Below are 24708 nucleotides of genomic sequence, written 5' to 3'. Positions count from 1 at the left end.
CAATTTCACCAGCATCTAGAGCACAAATCTAACAATTTAAGACAGAACTAAGAATGAAGCCACAACCCACTTTTGCTTTTTGTCCACTTTGCGAGTGGATTCTTTTGGCCTACCTATGAAATAGATTGTTCGATTAAGCTGCTGGCATTTACCAACGTATCATTCTGCTTTTATCTTCTGATTGACGGTTTTAAATAAATATATATATATATATATATAAATAACTAAATCTCAACTATATGCTATTATAAAGCACATATGACACGAAATCTTTAAAAATAAGTACAACTCAAGTTAACGTTAGAGTCCAAATTTCACTGAATGGCACATTAAAATAAAAGTTCAGCAAATAGAAAGTCAGAAACCACTTGAATCACATTTAAATTGTTGTATTTTGAATTGCAGGGCAGTAAGATCTGCCAGAATCATATTTTCTGATGAAACAAACACCATCCATTTTTTAGAGATGGCAAAGCACTTTGATGTCCGCAGCTGAGATAGACAATAAAATCGCAGAGTTTGCTCTATAATAAAGGTGCACAAGCATTTCAAAATGGTCATACTAATAAAAATGATATACATCACAACTATAATTCCGGGGTCCAGTAATTACAGAAATGACAGAAATGACGAGTGGAGATAGATAGTGTTTCTACCTACAGAACTAATGGCTTCCTAGAGAGCTATGATGCAATGCCTTCTTCACAAAAGCTAGTCATAAGACATCAAAATCTGGAAAACTGACTTAAAGCCTTAGAAGATTAGGTAGCTGCAGCTATCACTTCAAAGTTTCACTACAGAAAACAAAATGACCAAGTTAAAAAAATTCTACCGAAGCAGGAATTCTCCAATCACTCCCTCCTTTAGGGTAACAACATTTTAGGCCAAAAATTCCGCGTGACAACATTCCCTACGAACTTCACCAAAGGCCATTGTCTCAACTAATGTAAGTAGCAGGCCATGGGAGGCTCACCGTCCACATGAAGCCAAGTCTTACCAATTCCTATGTGTAGAGAATGTGAACTACCAAGCTAACAATTCAATGTTATAAACAAAGCAAAATAGTATTCACATATAACAGAACGTACTTATGTGCATATACATTAGTGATTTATTAATTTAACTTTGTTGCGAGGGGAAGGGGGCAGGAATCTACCACATACATGTAACAATAATAAGAGACTTAAATAGATTACTTATGACTAGAGACCAATGTTAATTGACTCTGATTTTATTCCGTTTAACCGGGCACCTCACATGCAATAACCGCGTCTCTACGGTACAAAATGATCCACTGCAGATGAAATTGAACATTCCTCAACAATGTGCCCCACAGAGAACTCGCCTGATACACCACCTTGAAGATCCAAACAATGCAATGTAGGATGCTCACTCCGTAATCTGCACAGGAGGGAAAAAAAATCATGATAAGCCCACCTCAGATTTGGAAACATGTACTAATGAACAGCAAATAAATAGTTTAGTTACGACATCAACACAACTAGACATATCAACCCAAAGGCCTAGATGGTTGACACAGCAGAGCAATAGAGGAGCCAACAGAGGGTCTAGGTTTACAAACTACTATTACATTAACGAATTACTTATGATATCAAGTTATAAAATAGTACCAAACCAACATCTATCAACAGTGCCAAAAATATGGTTCCAAGGTCTGAGACTAACCTGATTGAGAGGATTGTCTGGAGATTTCTTCCAAAGCTTCCATATCATGTCCTTGTATTGATTGTGAGTAAGACCTGGTTTCTCTTCCTTCAGCCTGGGGAGCTCAGCTTCTTCAAAAGCCTGTACAAGTTCATAGGCACAAAATCAAAACAAAAATGAGATTTCTTGGTCACTATGTTGTAACTGGATGAAAACAATAAGAGGACACTATATAAACAGTTAAGAAAATATAGTTCAGGATTTTGGTTTTTCAGAGATTGACCCCAAATATTCATCAGAAAATTGGCAAACTAAAAGTGGTCACAAAAATGAAAGCTTCCTGGGAGATTATACGAAGAAAGTGGGGAAAACTGAAAAAATGAGTAAACATATCAAATAAAACCAGAACAAAGAAGTATATCCCAAAGGGATAGTGAACGGCTATGTCAGCTATGCAGCACGCTAGTTCCAGAATAAGGTAAGTCTTGGCAAATTTTATTTGAGGTGCCAAATTCAAATTCCTACACTTGGCTTGCATTATCATCCTAAACTAAAAGGGCAAAACTAATATATATTATCTGTTCAAGAAGTATTCATATCCATCCCCGTCCTGTGACACCACCCTTTAATTTCAACCTACTTGTACTGCAATAATGATCCATGTTCCTTCCAAATGTAAAAACTAGGCATTGTGTAGTTAAGCCATAGCTTGTAACATAAACTATATTGTTGCTAATCTTCTAATTGCAAGGATTACAGGCCACATGGATTTAAAATTTGCAGCTTACGAATTCATTTAAACTAAACAACTGAACCTTCCAACAGAGTTTAATATATTTGTTCACATTTTTCGTTTGGAATGAATATCATCAAACAATAACCTATAACATTTTCCTAATGCAACTAAAAGCTAGCTCATAAATAATTAACAAATCAAGACTTAAAAAAAAACAATTTTTTTATAGTACCCACCTTAAAGGACGCCTTCAGCCGTCGTTCTGGATGCCTATCGACCGGCAAGTTATCCGCCACCTTCATCTTATCTAAAGCCTCCTCAACGCTCCTGGCCTCGATAATCGACTCATCACGATTCGTATTCGTCACCAAAACCATCCGCTCATACTCCTCCTCCTCCGCCGTCCTGCTGTGCTTCTTTTTCGCCTCCTCCGCCTTCTTCCCCAACTCCGCCTGCTCCTGCTCGCGCCTCTTCCGCAGATCAGCCTCCGTCACCTTCGGTACCGGAATCGAAACCCTGTTCGCTTTCTTGTCCGGCTTTTTCATAGCCTTTTCGAGCTCTTTCTCCTCCAACTCCGCCAGGCGCCGCGCCTCCGCTTTCTTCGCGGCGGCTTCGGCTCGCTTCTCGGCTTCCTCCTCGCGTTTCTTCGCGGCGCGTGACTTTGCTCCCTCGGCTTCGCGCCAGTACTGTTCCTCCTTCTCCCTCGCCTCGCGCTCCTTTCGTTCCGATTCCGTTGCGCTCTTGCGAGCACGCGCCTCCTCGGCTTTGCTGTTCACTCCCATCTTCTTCGGCATCTTCGATCAATTATTGATCGATCGAGATTTCAATAATCAGAAAGTGTTTGCGGGTTCGATTTCGTCGAGGAAAAGGAAATTGCTCAAGTCAGTTTCGGCGTTTAGGTTACAAAGATTAAAAAAAAAAATGCCGAATTTTTATTTACTTTCTTTTTTAAATTAATTTAAACATACGTCAATATATCGGTTAAACGCAGCTAATTTTTTTTTTTATTATATGATATTATTATTTCCGAGTACAACTCATATTATATAAAATTATAACTAATATTTATAAATTATATTATTATTAAAATTAATTTATATCAATTTTTATGAAATTCGTCTAAATTTCATCTAAAAGAACGTCCACTCCACTCACATTTAAAAAAAACAAATATTACCTTAATTCAAATTGAAAAAAAATACTAAACTTCCACAATGAACCCATGAGTCATATGTTAGTTTGGAGAGTAACAGTAACACTTACATTAATAAATAATAATGATTAACTTTAATTACTATAAATAATATTTCATAAAAGTACACAGCATAATTTGAAAAGATAATATTTTAAAATAGTAATGACGTTTGCTAGGAAAGAGAGAGAGAGAGAGAGAAAGTAAAGAAAATCTTCACTAGGCTAAAAAATAAGAAAACACTAAAGAATATTTTGAGGCTCAACGTAAAATTAGAACAAAAAATCCTAAAAGATTAACAAAGACACCACGAAAAAACATCCAAATAACCACAATTAAGTAATTAACACACATAACAACAATAAAAAAGCTAGATTACCCTCCTAAATCATTTGTGTTGGCCTCAGTCTAGCAAAAAAGAGGGAGATTAAAGATCACTAAGCGATCTTAGGGGCCTTACAACAATTCAGCTTAATGCCAATATTTTTGAAGAAGATAAACGGAATCACAAATCAAACCTCAATCCAACTTGAATTAAGGACTTGAGAATTGTACAATAAGCACATAATTCTCCGAGCATTACCAAATGATTCATCTAATTTTACTATTTAAATGGTTATCTATTTATCTATGTGACAAATAGAAGAGTACAAATAAATTCTATCTCAAAAAATTCTTCAAATAAAAATAATTTATATTATTTTAATCAAAATTTTCTCTCATTAAATTTAATTACTCTATTTTTTTCAATAATATGGTTGTATTACTTCTCTCTTTTCAACAATGATGATGACAAAATAATATAATATTATTTGAAAATGGAGAAATCGCTCTTCAATATTAAAGAAAGGATATGACAATTTTATTTAAACAAACTTATTTGAAGAGTTTTTTAGAACTTTATTGTCGATGTAACTCTTTAAATGAAAAGTAAATTTTCATTTTAATTTTTTTTGTAAGATGTTCTTAGTACTTAGGGCCAGTTTAAGAATGTTGTAACTTTTAAAATAATTGCTATTAGTTGTGTTGTATAAATAATCAGCTGTGAAGAGAATTAGTTAAGTGTTTGGTAAATTTTATTTTTAGAAGTACTGCGAGTTTTGAAAGCAGTTATGGACGTTTGATCAATTAAACTGTTAAACCGCTGAGAGAAGACTAATGAGTAAAATGTACATAATGTAGGATAAAATTTACTTATACATATAAAAACATGTACATACAATATTTTTAATTGTGTATTATAATAATTTTAACTAAACATAAAATCTATAGTATATTGATTTTAATTTTTAAATTTTTTATCTTAAAATAATTGATAATTGAATTTATAATATAGTGAAACAAATTTAATAATAATTCGACCAACAATTTTATATTGATCAATTATAACAAAAACTTATTAAAATATTGATTTTGTTTCCAATTTGAATAAGGATAATTTTGGTTTTAGGTAATAATTTTAAGTATATTTATGGAATTATATTAAAGGATAAAATTGATTCTTAAAATCATAATTTAAAAGCTACTCATTTCATGTTTTTCAAAATCAGCTGTAGGAGGTAGGGATGGCAAAAATCTCCACGGGGACGAACCCTTGGGGATTTTTCCTATTCGGAGAGGGTATGCGGACAATTTTATACCCAATTTTTTATTCGGAAAAGGGAGGAGGATGAGGTGGAATCCTCATCCACATCCCCTACCCATTTCCCCATTTCCTTGTATTAACTTTTAATTTTGATTTTATTTTTTAGAATTATTAATAAATGAATAATGAAATTTAAATTATAAAATATTAAATATTAGTATAAATAATAAATATCAAAATATTTCTACAAATTTGTTATAAAAATTTCAAGCTTACTTAACAAGTTGTAGTGTTAAATTACTATTCGACCATACCTTATTTTAGATTATGAGTTATATTGCTTATATTATTTTTATTATTTTAGATTTGAGATCTGATACTATCTTTTAATTTGTCACATTCCTTGAGGAAAAACAGAAGGAGCACGATGTGCAAGAGTAAATGTTTTTATTAAAAATATTAATTTAAGTATTTATACCCATTTCATTTATTTCATTATTGATATAAAAGTAATTTATTTGTATTATAGGATTATGAAGATTGATGAAGATAATTATTATGATGATTTGTATTTTGTAATGTGATTTTTGTAGTGGGATTAATGTTAGTGTAAGATATATTATCAAACCTTATTTTTGTTTAAATTTTTATTTTAATGTAATTAAATTAAGTTAAAAAATTAAAAACGTATCAGTTATTTGGGGACCAGGGACCCCTCGGGATCCCCTCTTATTATTCGGAGAGGGGACAGGGATCCCCTCAAGTAATTATGATGGGGACGGGAGGAGATGTGGATATATGAACAATATCGGGGATGTCGATCCCCTCCCCTCCCCTTCCCATTACCATCCCTATTAGGAGGAATTGATTTTGACAAACGTGATTTTGATTTTTTTTTACCAAATACTAAAATTATCTTTTAAAATTTTAAAAATAATCCCAAACTGACCTTCAATGTTACTATTACTTTAAGTGCTTCTTTTCACAAGCCAGAATTTATAACAGAATGATCGTTTTCAACTTCTTCCTCTTTATCGTTTTCCATGCACTTTTAATAATTTGAACTTCACTCAAAATTAGAATCGTAATATACAACTTAACATAATCACTACTCTAATAATACTACCTCCATATTTCATAAAAATTCATATTATGAACGTGATATTATTTTTATATTATTAATATTTACTAAATTAATAGATTTTTTATAGTTTCAAAACTATTAATTTATTAAAATTTTACTATATTTTCCGTAACTCGATAAAAAAGAGTCCAAGTTTTTGAAGTGGCATGCGAGGGTAAAATTAAATTTCTCTAAATGATTTAGAGTAGATTTCCATTTTAGACCGAGGAGAAAAAAATGGTAAAAGAAAACACATACAACTCACTTCAGGTTAATTTTGAAATTACATGTTAATTATTATTGTTTTCCGAAAGTACATGTTAATTATTGACCATTAGCAGATCGTAAAATCACTCCTAGCACAAGAAGCTTGATGATCGTCGGCCAAGTGCATTTGAATCAACTTAACAATATAAATGCTTAAAAAAATCCCGTAAATGCTGGTGGGATTCTCAATTATTACACTAATTTAAATTTCCTTCACAACCAGTAGTCTCATTAAACTCCATGTTACAAAGTCAGACAAAATTAATTGTTAATAAATCTTCAATCCCCGATGGTCAAACTCAGATCAAGGGTCCACATTTGCCTTATCTATCAACTCGTAAAAATAAAGCCATGTTTGTCGTTACGCTAATATCACTGCAGCTTTGTGTCGTTTACTGAAGTTAAACCAAACAGTCCATTACTAACAGCTATTTTATAGGCTTTACCCGCATAGCGTACCGAAACAGCCGACCTAGAGTGTCCAATGACTGATAGGTTAATCACGTGCACGAAACTCTACGGTGGTCCTCACTCGTATCGTAAAAATATAATGCTCGCTTTTATCGACCAATCATGCACACGTGGGACCTACTTTGACGGCTGTGATTTAAATTGATTGCCATTAAATGGTTTCTTTTTTAAAATTATCAAGGCCGTTCACACACCACCATCTGATCCAATGATTTTTATGACGCAAGTGAAATCCGTCTCGAAGAGGTCGCACGAATAAGAAACAGCCACGTGTTTAGTTGAGCTCTTTTGGGATTACACAATAAAAACATTTCCGCGTGTTCTTCTGAGACCTACACATCATTGTTATGGTGGATGGTGCACGTAATGTAATCATATCCGACACCGTATGCTTCTTCTCCACACTATGTCAGACTTTTGGCCGCTAAAAGATGCTATCCTTAACAAGATCTTGACCGTCTGTTTATTTGCGTATCACTCTCAACTCAATGAACGGAAAACCAGCGGATACTGGCCCGCCTGAGTAATCTCAATTCTCATAGTTTCAATCAATTTTTAAAATTACGAATTTAATGACTCTCGCACTGAAAAAGAGGTATTAATTATGGTAATATTCCATTTTGACTCACTAATCCATAATTCAATCGAACGCTTAGAGATTCGAGACCACGGCTCCTAAACTGGGGTTTCCCGCTTCCGATTTTCCTGCCGCCACAGCGAGATAGCCCGCTTTCACGTCTCTTTCACGCGCCATTCCCTCTAAAAACCCTCCAAAATCAACGGCCGTTAAATACCACATGCTCTTGGACCACTTTTAATCCTCCAGGCCAAATTATTTTAGTATTACTCCTCTCAGTTTCTTAACAGAATACAGTAATTATTATATAAAATTATATTATGGAAAATCATAAGAAAATTAGCTGCCCGAGACCGGACCCCACAAAAAAGGGCCGTGTCGAGTGCTAAACCCGTCTGCTTGTGCTTTTGCTTTTGCTTCCACACCTTCCTTCCTCGCTATCATCAGTACCACACAACAGACAGCAGCAGGCAAAGGCCGCAGCAATTTCTTTTTTTTTTTTAATCTAAAAAAAAAAAAAAAGGAAAAAAAAAAAGGAAAATAAAAACAAACGGATCACTCACTACATAAACAAAGAGAAGAAAAACAAAAAAGCGAACAATGTCAATGAAGTGAACTAATCAATCAGCACACTTCATTTGCTTTAGTTTGTACTCTGCTTTCTTCTTTATCCTTCTCATCTGGAAATGCTCAGCATTAGCCGCGACTGAGATCTTTTGATCTTTTGATATTTTGTCAGCCGTCCGATCTTTGCCAAGGCAAAATGGGGAGCGTGTCGTCGGACGACGACGTTTCTGATCAGCAGAGCGAGAGGTGTGGAAGCTACTCTTTGAGCGCTGATGTCAGTGAGTCTGAGAGTTGTAGTAGTAGTAGTTTCTCGGGTAGGAGATTCGACGCTGAAGGCGCTTCGAGTTCGATGACGTCATCCCCGCGACCGGTCGCCAGAGGATTCGGCTTTCCGGTGCCGGTTATGGTACCTGTTATTGGCGGGAAAGATGTTGTTGTTTGGGATGAGAAGCCGGAAAAATCTGACACTGACTTGTCCGGTAATTTTTTCTTTTCATTTTAGTTATTAATTTTATTTAGAGATGAGTGTATACTAAGGCTCTGTTTGGTTGCCGAGAAGGTGAGGGAAAGAAACGTCAAGAAAAAATATTTTTCTTTTGTTACTTTTTTTTTATAGATCTCACATTGACGCCTTTTAGTATTTATGTGTTAATTTCAATTATTTTTAGTCTGTTATTTCTTTTTTCTTTACTAAATTATCAAATGCGAAATAATTGGAGATCTCAGTATGTGATATGTTATTTAAGCATTGATAATATTTGTTAATTAACTAATTAATGCATCGATGTTTTTCCAGAAGTTGAGATGATGAAAGAAAGATTTGCCAAGCTTCTTTTAGGAGAAGATATGTCCGGTGGTGGTAAAGGAGTTTGTACTGCACTTGCAATCTCAAACGCAATCACAAATCTCTCAGGTTAGGGTCAATTTTCAGTCAACGTATCCAAGTCTTGGGGTATGTTGGTAGCTGTCGTGCTTCTGCTTAAACATTCTGTTAAATATGTACAAGTATTTTTTTTTTCTAAATTTCTAATATATATTTTGTTCCGAGACATTCAGCGACTGTGTTTGGCGAGCTGTGGAGATTAGAGCCATTAGCACCCCAAAAGAAGGCAATGTGGCGTAGAGAAATGCAGTGGCTATTGTGTGTTAGTGATTCGATTGTTGAGCTTGTACCGTCCATACAGCAATTTCCAGGTGGGGGTACGTATGAAGTAATGGCAACAAGGCCACGGTCTGATTTATACATGAATCTACCCGCGCTCAAGAAGCTTGATGCTATGTTGATTGGTATGCTTGATGGATTTTGTGAGACGGAGTTTTGGTATGTTGATAGAGGGATTGTTGTGGGTGATGGAGGTGACCGTGATGCATTTTCATCAATGGTTCCAAGTGGAAGACCATCTGTTAGGCATGAAGAGAAGTGGTGGTTGCCATGTCCGAAAGTGCCCCAAAATGGGTTGTCTGAGGACGTAAGGAAAAAATTGCAGCAATGTAGGGATTGCACAAATCAGATACTTAAGGCGGCCATGGCAATTAATAGTAGTGTGCTTGCAGAGATGGAGATACCAGCTGCATACTTGGAAACCTTGCCCAAGGTATTGCTTTCTGTGTTAGTCTGTTTACAACATGATTCAAGCATGACACTGGTTTCAGCATCTGCTTTGAATCACCTTACATATGCTGAACTCAATGTTTCCATTAAGTGGATTAGTTTTAACATTTTCTTTTTGTTAATTGAACTGCTATCAGAATGGAAAAGCTTGTCTTGGTGATATCATCTATCGCTACATAACTGCTGATCAGTTCTCGCCTGAGTGTCTTCTTGATTGCCTCGACTTGTCATCAGAGCATCACACTTTGGAAGTAGCTAACAGAATTGAGGCAGCAGTGCATGTATGGAAGCAGAAAGATCAGAGAAAACATTTAAGTCACTCGAAATCTAGGCACTCGTCATGGGGTGGCAAAGTCAAGGGCCTTGTTGCCGACTCTGAAAAGAATCATTCTCTGGCCCATCGAGCCGAGACTCTATTGCACAGCCTAAGGCTTCGATTTCCTGGCCTCCCACAGACTGCATTGGATATGAACAAGATTCAGTACAACAAGGTATTAGCCCAGTCCTTTTGCATATTACATATAACTGACTCTTACTATTTATAACATGTAATACTGTCAAATAACAATCTATTTATGGAGAATGTTTGTTCATGAAAAGTTAGAAATTTCTTAGAATGTTAGAACTGAGACAAACTTGGGCAACTTCACCACCTTAGATCTCCATAATATCAGCATTTGAGACCTGTGCATGCAACAAAAGTTGTAACTATAAATGTTTATGAAGAGCACAAATTGAGTTATAACATTGACTCCAAGTGCTAGTGGAGTTCTGTAGTTGCTGCTATGTCATGCATCTAGAGTTCAGTGACGTTACGGGTTTGAGAGTATTAGGCATTATTTTTATAACTTGGCAATTTTGCCACTTGCCTTCTTACTGCCCTTTTTTTTTTAAAGGATGTAGGGCAGTCAATACTTGAGAGCTACTCAAGGGTGATGGAGAGCTTGGCCTTCAATATCATGGCAAGAATAGACGATGTGCTTTTCGTTGATGATGCAACCAAGAGGTGTGCTGCGGCTGAATCAATCTCTCTATTCAGCAGAGGAGGTTTGAGTGGCCTTCCTATACAGAAGCGCATGTCTCCCAGCCCCTTCTCAATCCAGCACACTCCTTATGCCTCTCCATTTGGGACTCCAACTTTCTGTTCATCAACTCCTGTGGGTGGAAGTCCAGGAAGGGTGCCAACTGCTCAGAAGAGGAGCAGTCTTAAGGAGGCACCCCCCAGGAAGTTGGAAAAGCCATGTCCAGCTGAATTTGAGAGGGTATGGTCATATGCTGGAAACCTTAGTTCGAGAAGAGTTTCTGGAGATGCTCCAGAGCGAGATTGACGAGAACTGATGCAGCATTCTCTTACAACATCAAAGAAGTTGCACAGATGTTCAGTAGGGTTATGATCATATGCTGGAAATACAATTTGACTAACGAATCATGTATATTGTTTAGCAGTAGGAATATCATGTTAAGAATGTTTTGGTCATGGTTTTTTGTCTGGTGGTAGTTACGGACTGTAGATTATGCTTATGTTATTATATTATCTAATGTCGGTGAAAATTTTCTCTTTAATCTCTTCTAAACGTTTGACAAGACGCTTTTACATAGTTACAAGCGTACGACAAGTTAATTATTCTTGCTATCAACCAGAAGACAAGGAGAAGGAAATTTGATGTCTTGTGTCGGCAATGTGGGACATGCTTATTTGATTAGGTTAATGCTTAGATCTACCCTTATAGCTGCAGATTAACGCCCCTTTTTATTGAGATGACGCAGATTTTAGATCACAGCTGATGTGTTAAAAAAAAATTATAAATTTATAATTATAAATAAAAAATTAATAAAATAAACTAAATATAATTTTTAATAATAATTTTAATAAAAATAATAAAAATATTATAAAATATAACTGTAACATTATATAAGTGTGAGATTAAATTAATTTCATTTTTATATTACAATAACTAATATTTTTTGAATATTTTAATACTGTAATTTTTAAGCTAATAAGCTTCAACCTCAAGACGAATCAGTACTTAAATTTCTCATTTCAAGTCAAGTATTACATTATACCAGTTTTTTAGCTTCGCCCAACCGTTTTTCCTTGCTCAACACAGTTCATGATCATCAAAAGAGAACATGCACAACTATGCTTTGAGAATACACAAAATCACACTGAAAAAACAAAGTTTTCTCTGCAGCAGCAGACCAATAGTGAGTAACTTACGAAAAATTGAACATTATTTACAGCCTAAGTTCCAGACTTCCAGTTCTGTACAAATCTGACATTTGAGTTTCAGAAACTCAGAAAGATAAAAGAAAAGAGAACTAGAATAAGGACTAAATTCTGGGAGCCTTGCTCAAAGCGAGAGATAAAACACTACAAAGCACTCTAGCAATCACCAGTCCAGCAGAATTAGCTGATGAGTTCGAACTGGTTAGAGATATTACCATGCAGAAATAGAACACAATATCCACAGACGTGGACAGTGATCATTCACTGATGTAAATACTCCATACTGAAACCAAACGTCTTATAGTTCACTACTCAGTTGCTTCATCATCAAAGTCTAGTCATCCCAATTGAGATGCAAGATCTCTGCAAGCACTGATTTCCAATCCTGAAATGTCACTGAACTGAAAATACATGTGTCCTAGATCAGTTGAGGCTATGTAGGAAGGCCAAGAAGCAGGAAAAACAGCATTTTTATTTTGTTAGGGCAGTTGCTTGATGTGATTTACACCTGTTGCAATCACCAAATTGTCATATTTGAGATGATATTATGTACAGATTAGAAAATGAAGCGGAGCTTTAATTTGAAGAAAAAAAAAATATAATAACAATGCACACAGTTGTTCCTGAACAACATATACCTAAAACAATTCACAAAGAACCATAACAAAAAGATAACACTTACTTCCAACACTGTCGGAGTGAACCAAGCAGGAGGCGGCCAAAACAGCTTGGAGAGCTCGGGGTAATTCTCTAATGGCTTAATACACCCACTTTCTAAATCAAAGACGCCCACACCATGACCGCAATCACTGCCATCACCTTCACCACTCAAATAAAAGAGATTATCCACAAAAAGAATGCAATTCCCTTTACTCACACCAAGATCATCAGCAGATGTTGAAAATACACAATCTTCGCCCAAAAACAACACATGATCCCTCAAATTCTTCACCTCAATCCACTCCTTCTGCTTCCAATCCAACCTAAAAACCTTAAACATCACTGTCCTCTCACTCATACAATAAGCAAGTTGCGGCTCATGCTCAAAATATTCATTCGAGAAACTCGAATCCACTGTGGCATCAATGCTCAAATACATATCAACCAACAATAAATCACCCTTACACTGAACCAAATACTTCTTGTCGCCACCAAACACAGGATTTGCAACCAAATTCACATCAAAACAAGAATGATCAACATAAACAATCCTCCCTGTATTATCAACAGCGTAAAATTTGCCTTTGAATAATATCACGTCATCATACGGTGAGGGCATCTGTTCTAATATAACCCAATCTTTGTTTTCACTCGTGTATATAGCTAATTTACCAGACACGTGTATAGTAAGCAACACAAATCCACCAAGATCACTTTTTTGATCTAAATGCATCAAAATTAGCTTCTCCATGTATAAAGTACAAGCATCATTTAATGAATTCGGAGGGTAATTTATGTAATTCAGCACATATTCATGTCCAATTTCCAGCAAGCTGAGATTTTGGATGTCCAATACCTTAGCAAAATCGAAACGGTGTCGTTTCAGTGGATTCAGCAAGTGCTTTCTATTAGATTCGTCTTCTTTCACTTTGATCAGCCAGCTCGTCGCGTTGTGCGGCGATCGGATGACGAAAACTGTGCGTTTCGAAAGGGAGAAACCGAACGAGGAGCTGAAGAAATTCTTACTGTTGTTTTCGTTCGGGAGGAGCGGGAATCGACCAGGGAAACGGCGGCGTGTTGGTGTAACGGAGGAGCGCCACGTGGTGCATACGTGGCGGAAGCGGAAGAGGTCGAAGGAGGTGTCCAGGCGTTTGGCAATTAGGCCTAGGAGGTCTGTCGGGAGCTGCGACCAGTCTGCCATGAGGAGAGTTTCTTTGTGTTTTATTATTATTTTTTTTTCTCAGGGAAGTGAAGGAGAATTGAACGGAAAGTAATGGAAATGAAGAGGAAGAACCGTGCCTGATGCTTTTACAATTTACAGCTAGCCGGTGGCTAAAAACTTCAAACTGTGGTGCAGGAGTTTGGGCCAGTGGCCGAATCCAGTTTGAGCCCAATCTGTTTCTATATAAGGGCATAAATGTCTTTGCAACTATATTTGTAAGAATAAGCAAGTGAACTGCTTGTGAAGTTGTAGCGATGAAAGTTTAAGTCCGTTTTCGTTCAAAAGCCCTCTATGCTCTCTTAAACTATTAATTCCGAAAGAGCGAAAAGCCCCCCATAACCCCATAGACTAATGGAGAAGAGGCAGCAGCAGGGCAAAAACACTTCCTCGTCAAGCCAAAACCGAAAGTCGTTCGGAACCAACAAGCCTCAAATCAGTCAAGACGGTGCGTTTCACGTAGTTGGTAGTATACTCGAAAAGGGAATCTCCGATGAGCCTCAAAACAAGCCTTTTTCTCCCACACCTCCCCCGAAACCCTCCGTTTTGCCTTTCCCCGTTGCCCGCCACCGCTCCCACGGTCCCGTAAGCCGCTAATTCGGTTTTGTTATCTGGCTTATTTTGGTTTGCAACAAAGTTGTTCTTTTTTTTTTTTTTGTAATGCTAAAATTGCTCTTGAAAACATTAAAAAAAAAAAAAATTGTACTTGAAACTGATGTTAGAATGTGATTTTGCAGTATTGGGGTCCAGTAGACAGTTATAAGGGCAAGAATGATGATAATGATGAGGAGGAGGATGACGACCTTGATGCTCGGTCACTTGCAGATTTTGCTAGTGCAGTGGAGAGGAAAGAGAAAAAAGATTTAAATTTTAGCAATTGGAAAGAGCAAACCCTGAATCATGATTCAAATGTCTCACGCCTAATGAAAACTGGAAAATGTAAGAAGGATGGAATAGAAACAAAAAAAAAGTCTTCTGGCCCATCTTTAGTCGATTTGGATGTATCTGTTGCCATGGAAATGGATGTTGAGGATGGTCCAAGTAAGCGCTTAGCTGTAAATAAAACTAAAGAGGCTGTGACTAGTGGTTCAGCTGTTGGCATGGAGATTGATGAAAGTGGTAGACTTCACTATTTAGAGAATGCAGAAGATGATAGCTCTAATCATGCACCCATAGGCAGCCAACATGTTGTGGAAAGACCTTCACATGATACTTCTGCGGAAGCTCATTTTGAGAAAATGGATGCTGGAATAGTAAGGGTGCTGAATGAAAGGGATAAAAAATCTTGGACCGGTAATACAGTTTCCAGTTCCAGGTCAAATAATATTGGAAATGAACAAGAGTCCATGTCTCTTGAGAGTGAGATTGATGTAGAGAATCGTGCCCGGTTGCAGAGCATGTCTCCTGATGAAATTGCTCAAGCACAGGCTGAGATAATGGACAAGATGAACCCCACATTACTAAATTTACTGAAAAAGCGAGGTGAGAAAAAATTGAAGCAGCAAAAGAGCTCAAGCCCAGTTAATGCTAGCAACATTGTAGAACCACACAATGCTGTTAATGAGAGCCAAAAAGCTATAAGGGACAAACTTCTTGGGGGTAACTCTCCTTCACAACGTGATCTATACAATGTTGCACAGAATTTAGACAAATCTGGTAGCTTTTTGTGGAATGCTTGGAGCAAGAGGGTAGAGGCTGTACGGGAATTAAGATTTTCTTTGGATGGGTCTGTTGTTTCCCATGACTTTGTCCCAGAATCTTTGACCAGTAAGCCTAATTTGTTTCTGTTGTTAATCTTCCTGTTGCACCTATTTAGTTTTTTCAATGACATCTTGTACACATAATTTACTTGGGTAAATATCATTCTTTTTCAAGTATATGGGACATTTAATCAATGCAACCAAGCAGTAAATTCTGTAGATTTCTGATCAAGATTTATATATTAGTCAAAGTGTAAGTACATTCAAGATGTTTGGAATGCCACAAGGGATAGGATCCATGCTTTTCCTTTGCAATTTCTCTGGGTTTATGTTGGACATTTTGTTCCTTGGTCAAAAAGTTGATGAAGTGAGTAGTTCTTTTTTGCTCTGTGCCCGGGGGATAAGATATGGTTCAAATGAATCTGATCAATTCATTCTCAGACTTATCCTTTATGTTTCTTGTGTTACAGGTGATACATCTGCTCAAAATAGGCTTAGTGCTGATAATGTTGGTGAGCGTGATTACCTAAGGACTGATGGTGACCCTGATGCGGCAGGTTACACTACCAAAGAAGCTGTGGCTCTTAGTAGAAGTGTGGTAAGTTTATTATGTCTTCTTCCTAATTCTATTATTATTGTTTGGCTTAATTTGTTTTTCTATCTATCTAGCTTTGAGCTGTCTTCTTCCTTTTCTTTTTCTGGTTGAAGTTTTGAGTCAATGGTAAAAAAAATATTCAAGGTTCTCTGGAGACAATGATTTGGTATGCTTCTCATTTTCTGCGTATCGATCTCATGTATTACTATTTTCTTCCTTTGGGTGTTTCAGGTTCCTGGACAACGGGGCTTTGGATTGAAGCTCCTTCATTCTGTGCTTGATAAGGCATTACACAATATCTATCAAAATCAAGTCAGGCATACCTTGAGACATGGTAATAAGGTTGACAAATCTACTGATTGGGAGGCTGTTTGGGCTTATGCTCTTGGCCCAGAGCCTGAACTGGTTTTATCATTGAGGTAGAATGCATTCAAAGGCTTCTTTTGCTGGTTCTTACTAACCTTCCACAATGATTGTATTATCTGCCTATAACTTGCAACATATAATTCTGTTCTTGACTGTGTTCCTTGCTGTTATTAAAGAATCTGCAAGTATGTTGAATTGTAACTCAATTTCTGCTACCCAGTTGCCTTCAAGTTTTTCTCTGCCCCTCCTGAAGTTTCAACACTTTGGTGATTTTGTCATCATTTAATTAAAATTTTGTTTGTAGGATTTCACTTGATGATAACCACAATTCTGTGGTTTTAGAATGTCTAAAAGTTGTTCAGTGTGCTCTGAGCTGTGACTTGAATGAGTACTTCTTCAATATCTCAGAGGTAAAGTTTTATTTTTATATGTTTTGTTCACCTACATATAAACATGATTCTGTGGAGAATCTTAATTTGTATTCTGCTTCAGAAAATAGGAACTTTTGGGGAGGACATTTATACTGCCCCGGTATTCCGCAGTAAACCAGAGATTGCCCTTGGTTTTCTTCATGGTGGATACTGGAAGTACAGTGCCAAACCTTCTAATATTCTTCTGTTCGGCAAGACTGTGTATGACGAGACTGATGAGGAGCATACAATTCAGGATGATATTGTTATTGCTGGACAAGATTTTGCTGCAGGTTTGGTTCGGATGGGAATTCTTCCCAAGCTTCTCTATTTATTGGAGGTGAGCCTAATTATACCCAAAAAAAATCTCTTCTTCTTGATTTTGTTGAATCAAGGAAGCCACATAACATAATCTTCTGTTGATTATTACTGGTTTTCCTCACAAGATGTGTAAATGAGAATTAATAATTCACACGTTCATTCTCTTCTTCCTCCCTGCAAATTTTTATGCGTGTCTTGGATGCTATATGAGTTTGGTAATACTTTTATTTAATTATTTATTTCTCTATCTTTCATCATTTGATTAACTTGATTCTATATTTTTCCTAACTTAAGCTAGTACAAATGGTTTCAGACATGCCGTGCAGGGGCTTTGGAAGAAGACATCATTATTTCTATTTTTATTGCTATTGCAAGGCATTCACCAATAGGTGCAAATGCAATTCTGAATTGCGAAAGACTTATCGAGACAGTTATTCACAGATTTACCATTAACAACAGTGCTGAAGTTCTACCTTCTAAGATCAAATCTGTTTGCCTCTTAAAGGTAAGTCTATTATATTTTACTCTTTTTTGGAGTTCATTCTATCCTGTGTTCTGAAAATAATTGTGACATAAGGAATGACACTGTGACTATCATATGTGTTTAGTCCTAATAACTTATTGGATGGTTCATAACTTACATATTGTTTTTATTATATTCCTGAAAAAGGTGTTGGCTCAGTCTGATAAGAAGACTTGTATGGAGTACATAAGAAATGGGTTTTTCCGGGCCATGACATGGCATTTATATCGGCCTTTTTCTTCCCTTGAGCAATGGTTAAAGTTGGGAAGGGAAAACTGTGTAATGTCATCTGGCTTGGTGGTTGAACAACTTCGATTTTGGAGAGTGTGCATTCAGAATGGCTATAGTGTATCATACTTCCCAGATATCTTTCCTGCTTTATGCCTGTGGTTAATTCCACCTTCAGTTGAAAAACTGATCGAGAATAATGTTCTGAGGGAATTTACTTCCATCTCAGCAGAGGCTTACCTTGTTCTTGAGGCTTTGGCTATGTGGCTTCCAAACTTCAATTCTCAGGAGCATCCTATGTGTGCTGAAATGGAAATCTGGTCCTGGACTAATGTTGCTCCAATGCTTGATTCTGCGGTTAAGTGGTTAGCTTTGAAGAACACTCTACTTGTGTCTGAAGACTCTGACAGGCATGAAGGTATCAGGAGTCAGTCAGTTTCTCAAGGCTTATCTGTTTCTCCGTTGTTGTGGGTGCATTCTGCTATCATGCATTTTCTTACAAGAGTTCTTGAGAGGGTGATTGCAGAAGATGGCATAACCTTGCGTAGAAGTGGCCAGTATTTGTCACTGTTACCAGAATTTGTTCCCAAGCTTGGACTTGAAATTATTAAGAATGGGTTTTTGAGTTCCTTGGTTGTAAATGAGAAAGAGTACGGAAGTTATATTGCTCCAGGCTGCTCATTTATTGCAGAACTATGTCGTTTCAGACGACAAAATGAATATGAAACATCCTTGGCATCCACGTCTTGTCTTCATGGACTAGTTCGGGTTATTGTTTCTATTGATAAGTTGATTCGGTTAGGTAAGTCTGCAATCACTTATACTGCTTCCCAAGGGAACAGTCTCTCTAAAGAAGAAAAAATACTTGAACAGGGGATCCTTGAGCGGTCACTGGTTGACTTGCGATGGTTGATGAAGAATTCTGTGGAGTTGTTTTCATCCGAGTGTCACTTTGTGCAGTGTATTGAAATGTTTGGCAGAGGTGGCCCTGCTCCTGGTGTGGGAGTTGGCTGGGGTGCTCCTGGTGGTGGTTTTTGGTCCAGAGCTGTTTTATTGGCACAAACAGATGCACGGTTGCTCATCGACTTGCTTGAAATTATTCAAATGATGCCTGTCTCTGAGTTATCTACAAACGATGAGATGAATTTTGCTTCACATATTGTTGATTCTGCCTTTGGAATATGTTTATCTGCTGGGCCAAGGGATAAAGTTATTGTAGAGAAGGCATTTGATATTTTGGTTCAAGTTCCTGTTTTGAAGTCTCTTGCTCTGTTTATGCACAGTTTTCTTCAGTCTAAAGAGAGAATGAAATTATTTGGGTGGGAACTTAAAGAAGAGGATTACCTGCACTTCAGCAACATATTGGCTTCTCACTTCAAAAGTAGATGGTTGGACATTAAGAAAAAATCTAAAGCAATTGATGACAATAGTAGCCGTGGCAATAAGAAAGGAAGTACTTCTCTGGATACCATACCTGAAGAGTTGGACTCATCAAATATTAGAGGCCAAGATCATTGCTGCAGTTCGTTGACAGTGGAGTGGGCTCGCCAGAGACTGCCTCTTCCCATGCATTGGTTTCTCAGTCCAATTGCAACCATCTCTGATGGCTACCATGGTTGTCTTCAAAAAATTCCCAAGATGATGGTTCTGGACCCCAATATGCTCGAGGTTGCAAAAGCTGGACTTTTCTTTCTTCTCGGAATTGAAGCTATGGCCTCATTCCTATCCTCTAAAGTCCCCTCCCCTGTTCAGAGTGTACCATTATTTTGGAAATTGCATTCTTTATCTGTTTCACTACTTGCTGGAATGGGTGTGCTTGAAGAAGAAAAGAGTAAAGATATATTTGAAGCTTTACAGAAGCACTATGGGCTATTACTGCATGAAGCATGGTCAAGTAGAGTTGCTGAGCACAATTTGGAGAAAAATGCGAAGTTATTACCTGAAACTGGAAAGAGCTGTAATGTAGAGCTTCTGAGGTTTCAATCAGAAGTTAATGAAAGTTATTCATTATTTGTAGAAACTCTTGTAGAGCAGTTTGCTGCTATATCTTATGGTGATTTGGTATATAGCCGGCAAGTTGCTGTTTATTTACACCAATGTGTTGAAGCCCCTGTCCGGCTTTCTGCCTGGAAAGCACTGTCTAATGTTCATGCTCTTGAACTTCTGCCATCTCTTGATAAATGTGTTGCTGAGGCTGAAGGGTACCTTGAACCAATTGAGGTAATGTCAACTAACTATTGCCTTCTTTTTTAGCTAAATGTACAACTTTTCTTGTTTTACACTTTGTGTAAGCATGCTTCTATAAGCATGTAGATGCTCCTTTCTTTATCTGCAAGTTCTGGTCATAAATATTCATTTCGAGTTATTTACAAGATTCGATTTGAGAATGATAACAGGAAGTACCGTACATGAAAATAACTTAAGATTGGTTACTTCGTGTGCAGGATAACGAAGAAATTTTGGAAGCTTATGTTAAGTCTTGGACTGCCGGTGCTCTTGATAGAGCTTCAACACGAGGTTCAATGGCATATACTCTGGTCCTTCACCACCTTTCATCTTTTATATTCCTCTCGAATGCTGGTGAGAAGTTAATTCTGCGGAATAAGCTAGTAAAATCTCTTCTGCGAGACTACTCGCGTCAGCGGCGACACGAGGTATGCAATCTTTTTGAGCACGTTAAAACCCTTAATATGGGTAGGCTAAGATTCAAGAAATCAAATGTAAACATACATAATGTGCTCTATGGTTAATTTTGATTGTTTTTGGTGCATTGTCGTTGCAGAGAATGATGTTGGATCTTATACGATATAACAAGCCATCTAAAGCTCAAATGCTAGTGCAAAATGGAGGTTCAGCACTGCCATCAAATGATGTTGAGAAGAGATTTGGGTTATTAACAGAAGCTTGTGAAGGAAACTCTTCTCTTCTGATTATGGTGGAGAAGCTTGCAAGGACCAGTTAATCTGAGATTTAATTGTATGGTTATGTATAAGAGAATCACTGCTTTTGGAGTGGGGCTGTTAATTTTTTGTTACAGACCACTCAAAAGTACTGTGAAGTAAAAGTATGTAAATTAAATTTTGATTTCTTCTGGGAAATATAACAACACCCCCTCAGTTTTTTTTTTTACTTCTAATTGTTTTGTTAGGCAAGTGGGTTTGTGCCTGTTCGGTCTCACAACTTAAGGCAACTCATAAAATCATATCATCATTATGTGACAAAAATGCAACAAAAAGTCAGAAGCTTCTGCTCGAGAAAACAAGAAAATTCACAAATAAAAGCAAGTCAAATGTACCATACCGGTTGACGTTGCATCCAGAAAGGCCTCCAAGGATTTTATCAGAATAAAACATTACAGTCAGTTGCACTGACGTGTTGCTTGAAGTGTGTAATATTACAAAACCCATCTTCCACATTTCAAATATTACGTTCAGTCATGGGATATGTTTTATTAGATTGTGCCATCTTCCAAATTCAAAATCTCCAATTTGTTCACAAATCAGTGCATAATTGCATGTCACGGTGGACTGCTAATGATTTCCTTGTCACTTCACTCTACCAGAAGCAACAAAGTTTGTAAGCTTCGAAATCTTTGGCAATGATATGCCAGCATAATCGTGCGTGTATAAAATTTTAGTTGCCCCATCATCATCAACGAGCATTATTGGCTTTGCAACTACAAGATACTTGTGTTTCTAATTCTTTTGATATGGAGATTTTGTGGGATTTTCTGTCAACATTAGACACCAAACTTGTTTACAATGGAGAATTAAGTAATCATATAAAAATTTTAATGATACCATAATATGCATTATATAAATATTGACAATTATTATTCTCCATGCAGCGTGGTTTGATTCGCTTACACATGAGTTTTTTTATTTTTTGTAGCATATGCTATCTTTTGCAAGGGATTTGCTCGACTCCAACGTGATCATATCAAACACTGAATTTATAATACAAAAATATCAAATTAGTAATACTAAATGTGCAAATTGATGATATGTTGCTACTGGCGATTGATCCAATAATGGGCGTAGGAGATGAGGAATATGCTACATTATAAGGGTATTTAAGGTATTTCATCAATCTGTTTTTTTTTTTTTTTTTATGTCAAAACAAAATATTTTTAATAATAAGAACTCATCAAAGACACTTAGATCTCGTTTGTTAAACATCTTAAGTCTGAAATTTTATTAATTTAATATATTTTCTAAAATTTGCTTGTTTATTTTTTATAACTTATATTTGATTTTAAGACATTTGCATTTAAATAAAAAAAAAGAGTAATTTTTTGGGATTTTCATATGAATGGGAAATGTCTGAATGAGAAGTAAATATTATATTCTACAAATATCTCTATAAAATAACTTATTTCCTAAACTATAAAATCTAATCCTTTTTTTATTATTATTTACAAGAACATATATATATCAAACAACCAAGTTTAAGATTTTTATTATAAAAATAAATAAGATACCACTTATATCTAGATACTAAAAAACAAAATAAACATATCTTTCAAATTTTCATATTTAGACCCATTTAAAGTCCAAACAAAAAACAAATGCTGCCTTAATACTTGTCAAATTTTGCTCTTTATTTTCAATTTATTCGAATTAATATATATATAGTTTTAAGACTCCATTATTTTATTTTTTTAATTTAGTTTTTACCCGTTCAATTTCTCCTTTTAATTTTAATTTATTCAAATTACTAAATAATATTTTTTTATATCTGAAATCTGAATAAGTCTAAGTTTTTCTGAAATCTAAATGAGTCTGAGTTTAAATATTTGAATGATATATTTGTTTTTCTTTTTTAATATATGAATATAAGTGGCATCTTAATATGGTTATTTGACATTTATGTCTTTGCAAATTAAAAAAAAAAAAGATTAGATCTTATAGTTTAGGAAATAAATATATTTTATAGAGATATTTTTAGAATATAATATTTACTTCTCATTTAAATCTTTTCTCATTTAAATAAGTCACAAAGTTTACTTTTTCTATTCAATTATAAATATTTGAAACACATACATGAGTTAAAAATATTAAATTTTAAAAAATTCTGAAATTAATAAAATTTTAGATTTTAGATGTTTAACAAACAATCTCTAAACCTATTAATTTTTTAATTCAGTCATTTTTTTTGTTTAATTTTTTTCTAGCGCACTTATTTATCGATAAATAATTTAATAATTTTTTTATTGAAGAGAAAAATATTCTTTTACCCTATATTCTAGTAAAGATTTGGTAGTAAATTGATAAACGCTGAAAAATTATCAAAATTTATATTTATTGATTTGGTGGTGAATTGATGTTTGACTCTTGGGCAGAAGTCAGTGGGAAATTGAAAGTGAGAACGGAGCCGTTTTCGGCATTGTTTGAATTTCAGAATTGACAACGTTCTGCGCGCGCAAACAAAACGAGGCAAAGGCAAGCAGAAAGGGAAGAAGAAGGAAGGAGTCTTTGATCTAATGATACATTTCAACCGATCAGAGAATTTTCTTAACACATTTTCCCTCAACCGGAAAACAAAATGATGCGAACAGTCAGACAAATCAAAAAGTCTAGAAGACGAGTCAAGCGAAGAAACAGACGTCTTAATCCTCTAGTTTCTCGTGAAAATAGAGTGAAGACATTACTCTTCATAGCCGTTTTGGTAGTGTTTGTCTTTTCTTCACGAAAATTAGGATTACTGCATTAGTGAACTAATCTGGCGTGGAGTAGGAGGAACTAGGCTATTAGGGTTTAGGGTTGGAAGTTAAAAGATTCTTTCTTTTTGTTTTAGAGTAGGAGGAATTAGGTTACGATATCTCTCTCTTTCTCTCGTTCGCTCGTTTAGAGATTGCGGTCAAGATGGACAACGACCTAGAACAGTTTAAGGTAACATTAATTGATGTTCTCTTTCGGTTTCTGTTTTCTTGATCTCTTATGTGGGTTTTGTTTTGTGTGCATAATGTGGTGATGGCTTTCTTGTGCCTGATGTTTTATGAGGCGGCTCAGGTTGTGGGGAAGTTAAGGCATAAGAGGCTGGCAAATTTGATAGGGTGTTGCTGTGAAGGTGATGAGAGGTTGCTTGTTGCTGAGAACATGCCTAGTGATACTCTTGCAAAGCTTTTATTCCATTGTACGTAATCTTTTTCTTTGTAGTTGGTTTATTTCTTGTTTTGTTGCTCACTGGATTTGCCAAATTCTTGGAAGTTTGGATGGTTTGGTAAAATATTAAAGTTGCATGCATAAAAAATGGAAGCAAGATTGTTTGATAAACGGCATAAATTGATTATTATTTATTAATCGAATGATATTAGTTAGTCTCTTTCCGGTAACTGTTTCTTGTTTGATTAATTCTTAATCTGTTGTTTATACTTCAACTTGTGTACCCATGAGTGTCTTTTTGGTTCATAGTCTTTGGAATTTATGACATTGATAATTGTTTGTGTTGAATCTTAAGGATTGATAGTTTCGTAGAGTTTTGACATATATCTCCTTTCAGTGAAGTGGCAATGTAAATTTATAACATGATTTGGTTGATGCTAACGGACACAATTCTCTTTGCCTCTGTTAAATGTGCTCTGAGGGTGAATTACGTTTTCCTTTTCAATTCACATGCTTAAACACGAAGTAGTGGATGCTTTGATTAATCCCTCGGGTAGTAT

General features: G+C 35.9%; 4 protein-coding genes across 5 annotated transcripts; 2 read left to right on the top strand and 2 right to left on the bottom strand.

Moving 5' to 3' along the window:
- Positions 1-1024: 1024 nt before the first annotated feature.
- On the bottom strand, positions 1025-3323 carry LOC102630684 (uncharacterized). The gene is made up of 3 exons (XM_006486590.4): positions 2638-3323; positions 1687-1806; positions 1025-1401 (listed from the first exon to the last, which is right to left on the bottom strand). The coding sequence occupies exons 1-3, from the start codon at positions 3193-3195 to the stop codon at positions 1390-1392; spliced, it is 690 nt and encodes a 229-aa protein (XP_006486653.2). The 5' UTR covers positions 3196-3323; the 3' UTR covers positions 1025-1389.
- A 4733-nt stretch (positions 3324-8056) lies between these two features.
- Positions 8057-11358, top strand: LOC102630376 (rop guanine nucleotide exchange factor 1). Its single transcript, XM_006486589.4, has 5 exons — positions 8057-8662; positions 8980-9096; positions 9240-9778; positions 9933-10286; positions 10692-11358. The coding sequence occupies exons 1-5, from the start codon at positions 8380-8382 to the stop codon at positions 11121-11123; spliced, it is 1725 nt and encodes a 574-aa protein (XP_006486652.2). The 5' UTR covers positions 8057-8379; the 3' UTR covers positions 11124-11358.
- Positions 11359-11956: 598 nt separating this feature from the next.
- LOC102629892 (F-box protein SKIP23) lies at positions 11957-14015 on the bottom strand. 2 transcript variants are annotated; one of them, XM_006486587.4, is made up of 2 exons: positions 12705-14015; positions 11957-12423 (listed from the first exon to the last, which is right to left on the bottom strand). In XM_006486587.4, the coding sequence occupies exons 1-2, from the start codon at positions 13881-13883 to the stop codon at positions 12361-12363; spliced, it is 1242 nt and encodes a 413-aa protein (XP_006486650.2). In that variant the 5' UTR covers positions 13884-14015; the 3' UTR covers positions 11957-12360. The 2 variants fall into 2 exon arrangements, with proteins under 2 accessions (XP_006486650.2, XP_006486651.2); XM_006486588.4 differs by having other exon boundaries at positions 11957-12530; positions 12705-14007.
- Positions 14016-14126: 111 nt separating this feature from the next.
- Positions 14127-21173, top strand: LOC102629610 (transcriptional elongation regulator MINIYO). Its single transcript, XM_006486586.4, has 10 exons — positions 14127-14486; positions 14639-15668; positions 16072-16199; positions 16428-16615; positions 16867-16972; positions 17055-17312; positions 17607-17798; positions 17964-20264; positions 20489-20698; positions 20827-21173. Exons 1-10 carry the CDS (start codon positions 14256-14258, stop codon positions 21004-21006), a joined length of 4824 nt encoding a protein of 1607 aa, XP_006486649.2. The 5' UTR covers positions 14127-14255; the 3' UTR covers positions 21007-21173.
- The last annotated feature ends 3535 nt before the right edge of the window (positions 21174-24708 follow it).

This window comes from Citrus sinensis, chromosome 8 (genome assembly GCF_022201045.2).
Source record: "Citrus sinensis cultivar Valencia sweet orange chromosome 8, DVS_A1.0, whole genome shotgun sequence".
Lineage (NCBI taxonomy): Eukaryota > Viridiplantae > Streptophyta > Magnoliopsida > Sapindales > Rutaceae > Citrus > Citrus sinensis.
Note: the sequence above shows the minus strand (reverse complement) of the source record. Positions and strands in the feature narration are given on the sequence as shown.